Source organism: Glossina fuscipes, unplaced genomic scaffold, assembly GCF_014805625.2.
Source record: "Glossina fuscipes isolate IAEA_lab_2018 unplaced genomic scaffold, Yale_Gfus_2 0, whole genome shotgun sequence".
Taxonomy (NCBI): domain Eukaryota; kingdom Metazoa; phylum Arthropoda; class Insecta; order Diptera; family Glossinidae; genus Glossina; species Glossina fuscipes.
Window position 1 is genome coordinate 3053182 of NW_023998414.1, and position 9328 is coordinate 3062509.

Here is a 9328-nt window from a genome sequence, read left to right on the forward strand (position 1 = left end):
ACGCTTTTTAAAATATTTTTTGAAACAAGCGCTTTTTAGGATAACGTTTTATCATCGTTATGAAACAAACGCTTTTTTAAAAAAATTTCGCACTATTTGCTTGAAACTAAATCGTTTTTGTACCATTTGCTTGCAACAAGCGCTTTTTAAACTATTTTCTTATCATTCGTTTAAAGCAATTGTTTCTCTTTTTAGCTCTTTAAAATATTTTTTCACCATTTGCTTGAAGCAAGCGCTTTTTATAACACCTTTTAACCATTCTTTTGAAAGGAGAACTTTTTAAAATATTTTCTTACCATTTTATTGAAAGAAGCGTTTTTTCTTTTTTTTGTTTTTGCATGAAACAACAAATGAGGATATCTTTTTACACGTAATTTTGCTACAATGGAAGTTATTTGTGTCGTTATCTCTATAACGGCGAGGACGAATCCTTTAAACGGTTTGTTTTCCCTCCGACAATGTCTCCGCTAAAACACTTAACTGACGATTTGTTATCAGCAAGACTAGCATTTATTAAATATTACACGAGACCTTGGTAGGGTAACGAATCCGTTAGGTTCCTGAGATTTTCTTTCAGTAGAATTCCATATTTCTGACAAATTGTCTCAAAGGGATGCCACAATAACTTATGAAGCTATTAAAAGAGTTAAGCTATTAAAAAGTTGTTGAAAGATAATATGAAAAACTAGAATAGAGATTTCCATTATATAAAAACGAAAAGAAGAAAGAATGAGGCTCAGTGTTAATACTGTTTTAGGACTTCTTGACGGCAATACTTTTCATGCATTCAGCTTTATTGAGAAGAAGAAACTAACTATCTTTCCTCATAATATTGAAGTTTAAATGTTTATATATGTGTATATGAACAAGTCAATGCCTTAGATTGACTCCGACAATTGCAGAATTTGAACGTAAACACAATATTGATCGAATATTTATTATTATGACGGCTTTACGACGTGTGTGCAAACTCAATAAAATATTCTCTATCCAAATTTTCGTTGGTGCCGCTCCTTAAGTGCTCTTTAAGGAAGTATAGAGAATACAATATGCGCAAATCTGACATAATCTCAATGTTGACGAATCAAGTAATTCAAGGCATTTGAAAAAAGAATGAAATTTTCAAAAAAAAAAAAAATTAAAAACCAAACTTGACTTTCGCTGATTGCGCTACAAAAACTTATATAGAATAGTGTGTAGAGGGAATACTTTGATTTAAAGGTTTCTTGTTTTTTTTTTTTTTCTGTTTTTAGTTTAGTTTTCTAGTAAATTATTCAGGAATCACGAGTGATTTTCAATCCTCATTTATTTCTAGAAATCCTTAACTGACGTTTACAGACTCGGTTGTGAACAGTAATCTTATTGAAAATGCAAATAAATTAAAACTTTCGACACGTCTGTTTAGAAGAGTAACATATTTAAGGTAAACACGTGTGCGTGTTATCGTCACCATTCTCTTTCTGTCTTGCAATTCAACGTCTAAACGATAACGAATGCTAATGTAATGAAAGTGTTTGCAAAAGAGATATGGGAAACTTGGAGAGAGAAACTTAACTCTGAAACAAACGTAAACAAATTTTAATATTTGTAGTAAATACAAGAGTGTTGTTATATTTGTTGTTCTCGTTATTATTGTTATTGTTATTGCTATTGTATAATGTTTATGATAATAGTGTCAAAATCATCAAGAAACATGAAATTGTTGTCGAACAGCTGGTAATGATGGAGCCAAACATATACTATACTATTTTATGCAGCATTTAGAAGAAATGCAAACAAATCTGTTTTATATTCGAATGCATCACACATGCACGTGCCTTTGTGTGCTGCTGCATGCGTTGGTAGGCAAAGTGAAATTTGTATTAATTTTGATTTCAAATACAAAAGTCATGATATATGTGAACACACATGTATGCAATAATCAGATAAAACAAAACAGCGAAAAGGGAGACAGAGCGAAAGAGAGAGAGAAAGAGAGAGAAAAAGAGAAAGAGGGTCCAGGAAAAAGGCACAAAAAAATTGAATCGATTAGAAGAGAATGGTTCTAGTGAATGTGAAAATGCGGCGAGAACTAATTTAAATTTAAATATACGAACGCACATGCACATGCCTGGATACGCATACGCACTAACATCATTTTATATTTAACAAATTTCATTTATCAACGGCACTTTATACATACATTTACGTGTGTTAGTGGTTTGTTGATGTTGCGTTATATTGTGATTGTGCAAGGAAATCATTTTGTAATTTATAAAAGCAGACACACACGTATTCGTATACGTATTTGTATTCATATACATGGATATGTACACATATTATATATATATATATATATATATATATATTATTTAATCTCCTCTAATAGAACCATGTTTGTCATTTGAGGTCTTTTGTTTGTTTCTCACACATATATGATAAGGTACATAAAAAGTTGGTGAGCAATATGACGAGCGTGGCGAAAGAGAGTGGAAGAACGAAATTGAAGGAAGCAGAGGCCAACATTAGTTAGGACTGAATATTGTGTTGTTAATTTTTGTACATAAGTGTACTGGCATTTGCATGCATGCGCTAAGGTGAACATGTAAGCACCTAATAATTTATGTTTTTCTATTTTATGGTGAATTTAATAATTACTGTTGTTATTAAAAGATTAAGCAGTTAGTTATGTAATCGTTGTAGTTATAATAAAAATTAGCAGCAGCAATGCTATAAGGGATGCATACTTAAGTGAAAATAATTGAGAGAAGTTAAAATTATTTAAATAAAAGCTACAATAATTAATGGCTTTTTTTCTATCCTATGATCAATCACTTAGCTCATACCTTCTCTTTTGTGCACTTGATGATTGGGCTAGGCTTACGTAAAGAGGAGTAATATTCGCGGAAATTCGTATTTATAATTATGGTAGAAGTACTTAGAACCTTACGGTTTAACTTTATGAAAAAGTTTTCGAAAAGCTTCGCCGCCAATCAAAATTAATCTATAATAATAATTATTTATTATAATGCATTTTTATTATGGGACATGGGATATAGCATTACGGTTAGAGAGCGATCAATAAAATGTCGTCACAATTGCGATAGGCCATTTGCGATTCATAACAATCGAATTCAATTACAAGTAATCGTTTATGTGAAATTACAGAGCCTCCTTTAGTGCCCTTCTAATCCTAGGATGCAGAAAAAGAGTTAAGGATATCGTTGCTGGCATAAGAGAGCTGATGCAAATGTGAGACGATTTCAATGAAATCGCCCAGATTTAATTCAATGACCAATCACGAAATTGTCTCCGATTAACTGGTTAATGCTTGTTTACATAATTTCAGTTGTTGTGTGTTTTATCCAAGATTTAATATTATAATCCTTTTATATCGAACTAAGTTAGTAATGTATTGTTGTTGTCATTTTTTTGAGGTAGCCAAACTTTCATCAAGTTGTCTTTTAGCCGAATGCGTAATGAAATCGGACAAGAACATTTGAGTCGAAAAGTAAGATCAAGTTAAGAAACTAAGTAAACTGTAAATAATCCTACCCTTAAAAAAATTAATTGTAAATAAAATCACGATCTGATACTGATACAAACCTTATCAAGAAGAGCATTACATAACAATATCAATGAATTAATTAATGAAAATTTATTAAAAAAATATTTCAAAAAAAAAGGAGCAAAATGTTGACCATACAATGAGGTCGCTTAAAGAGATTTTTCATATTCTAAAGGCAATGCAGCAGCATTACGCAATCGATCGATGCATGAAGTAGCGTTTTGGCAGTTAGTCCAGCGATTAATTACGAAATGTTTCGCGATCAATCAAGAGGACCCGCTTAATCTTGCTAGTCGCTTCCAGGAACAAATCAAGGTGTAAGCAACCGAACATGTGCATCTTTCATGAAGGCTTCATTTCGCCGTCTCCGATGGCACACGCCATGGAAAAAGGCCCATTTCTTGCCCCGAAGGGTTTTGGGGTTGTGTGTGTGTGGGGGGGGGGGGGGGGTTGGGGGAACCAGTTCCCAGTTATCAGATGAAAGCGTGTATACGAACGTGAACGTGACGGTGACCTGGTAAGAGCGAAACCCGTTTAAAACCTCTACCCCTTTGCAGTGCAACGCAGTGACGAGCAAGGAAGCAAGCTCTTCTTCCGCAACTAACCGGGCACACCGCAATCACCACGGAACTCGAGTAATAGAACATTCCTATTGGCTCTTGGCATTCGTGGTATTATAGAAAGAAAAAGAGAAGACTATGACGAATCAAAAAATAATAAAAGCATTCGTTAAAGCTTTATAGCTTATAGGGGACGTATGACCTAAACAGTAGTAAAGCTGCAGAAAATCGAACAAGTCTATACTATATGCGTATCAACACTAGCAAACGAATGGCCTAGATGATGAAGTTTCTTGGGTGATGGTTTTTGATAAACGAGATGAATACATTTTAATAGCAAGATTTAAACGGCTGACTTGAAAAACTCCTTAGATAGAATGTAACGAAATAAAAGACCTTAAAATATATGACATATACAAGCAAAAGTGAAAGGTTATTTTAGTCCTATTCGGTAATTTTTTGCCCATAAAACAATTCGAAAGCCTATCAAACGTCTAACGAAAGAAGAAAAAAGTTTGAGCCCGTCGATGTCCTTGAGGTGATATATGAAAAGAGTTTATTTTAAGATCGTAAAACAAAATATTTTACAAATTCAAAATTTGAACGCATCACCTTACGTAGAATAAATTGTTGTTTAGCTTTTCTTAAATAGGAAAATTAAGGATAATCCAGAATGGGGAAAATTATCATAAGATGAACGCTTGATGAAGACTTTCAAATTTTTCCAAGTTTCCAAGCACCCGATTAGGTTGACAAAAAAAAAAAAAAAAAAAAAAAAAAAGTGTTATAAACTTTCTGCTGGACATTCATGTTTGCAGTTTATAAATTCTAAAGTGTCGATAATGACGTAGCACACAGTGCACTCGAATGAATGCACAGCGGAAATTTAAAGAAACCTTAACAATTTCTTAGTTTTTTTTTTTTTTTTTTTTCTTATTTACTTCAATTTCGAAATGAGGAGAAAAACAACATTTGTTTCGTATCATAACCAAGTTCTTAGAGGCAAAAAGCAAAAAAAAAAAAAAAAAAAAATCACAAAAAAGTTTATTTTCTTCAATTTTTTTTGCATAAAATAAAATGAATGAAACATTGTAAACAATCCCTTTTCGTCCTCCCACCAAGCGCCCACAAAAAACATAATTATTATAGTAAAGTTTGAATGAATTGCTTTCAATGTCTAATCATAAATTATGCTTAAGTTGCAGTTGTTGTAGGAGCAAACGAACAAACATAGAAAGAAAAAAAAAAAAAAAAAAATAAATAAGAAGAAGAAGCGAAAACGAGAAACGAAACATTGTTACATAATGTAAGGATGATGAAGGTATATATAAACTAACTAACGAACCCACCATCTTCTTATAAAGTTTTGTTTATGCTCAAGTGTAAATATTTGGGCAAACACACATATACAAACTAAGAAATTTTTAAAAACAATTTTATACGTTTAACTCTAAATGCGTATATATGCATTCATGTGTGTGTGTGTGTGCGTGTGTGTGTGTATGTATGTATGTATGTATGTATGTGTATATGTATGTTTTAAATCATGGTGTACTTACCTAACAGTGTGTAGGCTAACAAAAGAGCACATATGCCCAGATTGGTAAGAACCGCAGACCAAATTGTTTGAGAGTTGTGTTTACGGTGTCGTCGTCTATTCTTCTTCGTTGTGTTGCCAGCTGTGTTCGATTTCGTTGATAGCGTTGAGCCTGACGACTTTGTAGGATGTGTGTTAGCTGAATTGTTGTTGTAAGAGTTACGCCCCTGTTTGTTGCCAGAACCGAAACAAGCACAGCACTTGGGTGAGGCGGGTCTGTGTTGTAAATTACTACGACTACTGTTCTTGCTTGAGCTGGCAGTTGAAGTGAGTAATGTATGCGACGGAGGGGGTGGTGGTGGCACGCTTGTACCACTATTACCTGAAACGGAGGTGGAAGTCGTAGCGGCAGTATTGCAATTATTATTGCCTGCAGCAATATTACTTGTTGCGGTCAGCGTGGCGGGTGTTTGTAATTTGGCCGTACTTTTTAAAGTGCCACATGTCGTCGCGTCAATATTTGTACTAGTCAAACTGACAAGATTGCCGGTAGCGACTACAGCTGATGTGGCAGTTGGTGTTAGCGACGATGCGATACCAACAACGCCAGGTGGTGGTCCTGGTCCTACACCCAATGGTGGTGGTGGCATACTCAAAGGTATAACATTTGTTGTCGCACTCGTCGAAGGATACTTACGTATACTACCAGCTATTATAGGCTGACTGACAGTTGCAGCCTCAATATCCTCTAATGTTGGCATGGGTAAAAGTGGAGTCTTAAACGTGGTAGTAGAACTTCCTGGTGTTGATATGCTTTGCACTGCCGGTGGCGGGGGTGGAATCATGTCAATTGTCATATACGAACTGGGTATGTTTGCATATTCACTGCTTGAATTTAACGGTTGTGTTAAGGTGGCGACTGGCTGTACTGCAGCACTGCCAGTAGTTGCATAGTGCTGCTGCTGCTGCTGCTGCTGTTGTTGTTGTTGTTGTTGTTGTTGATTATCCATGTTTATAAAAATTTTTGAGATTACCTCATTTGTGGTTGTGGTTTGTTAGTGATTGTAAGCTGAAAGAGCAAAAAAAAAAAAAAAATTATTTAAAATTTTATACCCTTAGTAGAGGATAAAATAATATAAAGTTGTAGAAAAATATGAAAGGAAATATATTCGGCTTTCGATACTTATTACTTAATCATTTTTGTGGACTTTTAACGAAAAAACACATTATGAAATTAATGAAAATATATTCCATAAATAATAAATAAGATTAATGTTATAGTAACATGCTATGTAAACGTCAATAAACAATTACGTAAAATATAAAATAAGACATTTCTCAACACTAAGCATACGTAGATAAATTCTTATAGATACACTATTATTTATAGTACAAATTGTTTGGCATAAGTATAATACGCACATAAATATATAAATCATAACGTGTTCGTAAAATACATATATTAAGGACATAGAAAGTTTCTCACATAAATCGTAGGAATAGAAAAAAGTTCAAATTTGCAAATATTTTCTAACAGTTAAGTGTACCTACATATAGAGCGGTTTACTTCATATTCGAATTTAATCTGATAACACTAAAGAAAGGTATGTCCGTCCAGTGAAAGTCTACATGAAGCATAAATGAATTATTTTATTGCTTGGATGAATGTGACTCCACCCAGAGAGAGAGAGAGAGAGAGAGAGAGAGAGAGAGAGGAAGAGAGAGTGCTTATTCCAAAACCAAATAAACATAATGTTAAGTAAGTGAACCATCGATAAAGAATTTGATTATCCATGGCTGCTGGATGTGGTGCATTACGGTTTGTTCCAATAAAATGAAAGCTATCAATGCCAATTGATGGAATTTAGATGAAAAATAGCTACAACATGCCAAAAGCGATAATATTGTAAGTTTTCGTCCCCACACAGATAAAACTTGCTTTTGGAAATATATACAGTTCTACTCCGGGCTGCTATCAGTAGATACGACCTCAACCAATTAGCACCGATTAGTTCCAATAAATGACTTATTGCTTGTTCAATCTTCCCGTTCACATTACTACGACTAACTATATCCAACAATGGGCTCTTTTGGGACTGAGTAGCTAGCTGCCATTTCACCGTGGAATTCCTATTATTTCTAATAGATAGCAGAACTACTACTGCTTAGCGTTAGACAATATTTTGATATAGTAAATGTGTAAATATTTTTTCATAATAAAGCCTCGAATGCCGGAAAAAAAAGAACCCAAGCCCAAGTAAAACTATATAAGAAATGTGTGCAGGAAAAAAGAAATCGAGTTATTTGCCTATTTGTCAGAACTGTACTTTATTAGTATTCTCAAGAGAACACTACAACATCTAATAATATAGTATTCTCCTAAAAGTCCTGGATATGGGAAACACAAAGTAATAGATCCACAAAAAAGCGAAAAAAAGCAAAGAAGCTCAAATGTACAAAAACACGCCCCCCCCCCCCCCCCGCGGCCCGACCGCATTGAAAGACTCTTTTTTCGCGATGCTTACACGAATAAGATGCACATTACTTGAATGCTGTGTTGATTGAGAACAAAAAAAAAAAAAATAAATAAAGAGGAGTAATTTACCTGACCGATTGGCCGATTGTTGCCCTAGAAGAAAATTTGAAAAAAAAAGAAGAGAAAACTCAAAACAGCAATGTAGGGCTTCAGAGACTGACTAAGAAACCGAAGAAAAAACGTTGAAAAAACTTGTAGGAAAAATTCGATAGCTTAGTGAAAATCGGAATTTCTGACACTGCTTTTTGCAGTGCTTTCGAAAATAAATATAAAACATTTATGCATAGTATTGTGCACAATTTGCGGTGAGTATAAATAAAATGCTACCTATACGTTGTCGTCGTTAGACCGGGAAAAAGGAAACTTTGCATATTCGTTTTGCAATAATATTTTATGTTTGTTTATTTTTCTCTCCTTTCCTGAGCCTTTGTTCACTTTTATGAAAACTCAGAAGTTTTTTTAAGATATTTAAAGTTTTGCAATATTTTTTTTTTTTTTTTTTTTTTTTAGCTCTTGTGACTTTTAAATATTCGTATAGATGGGATGGAAGTTCACAATATCGCGAACGGAGTGCAATTTTTACCGAATTCTTAAATCGCATAATGGAATGTATATAAGTAACTAAGCGAATAAAGCAACATCACCGTGAAAGTATAAAAATACGTGTATAACGTAAAAGTCCTTAAAAATGAAACTTTTGTAAGAGGAATACAATTTTTATGACGCTGCGAAAACTATGCGTAATATGTATAGTATGTATGTATGTATGTATGTATGTATGTATGTATGCATGTATGCATTTTGAGTAAAAATTTTCTGAAACCGCCTTAAAATATGTTAAGCATGAATGCTTTTAATTGCGTGTAAGTGCATGTAACTGCATGTAAACGGCAAGCGTGTATTTGATTTTTAATTTTTTTTTTATTTTTTATTTTCTTTAAGCAACTTTTAATATTTACTTAACTTCTTCGCTATTGCGATCCACGATTTACATACACTTAGGCCATTAAAGGCATGTTCATGCATTAAATGCAAATCTTGCTATATGTTATGCGTAAATATGATGATGAGTATGTGATCTGAGTAATTTGTCTTTCTGTATTTTTTTTTTTTTTTTTTTTTTTTTTTTTTTTTTTTTTTTTTTTTTT

General features: G+C 33.4%; 1 protein-coding gene across 3 annotated transcripts in view; it reads right to left on the reverse strand.

Moving 5' to 3' along the window:
• Positions 1-9328, reverse strand: part of LOC119643952 — a 111951-nt gene that overhangs the window by 27241 nt on the left and 75382 nt on the right. For all 3 annotated transcript variants that reach the window (XM_038043473.1, XM_038043464.1, XM_038043481.1), the window contains exon 2: positions 5667-6713. In XM_038043473.1, coding sequence (XP_037899401.1) covers positions 5667-6654 — 988 coding nt within the window. In that variant the 5' untranslated portion in view covers positions 6655-6713. The remainder of the gene's footprint in view (positions 1-5666; positions 6714-9328) is intronic.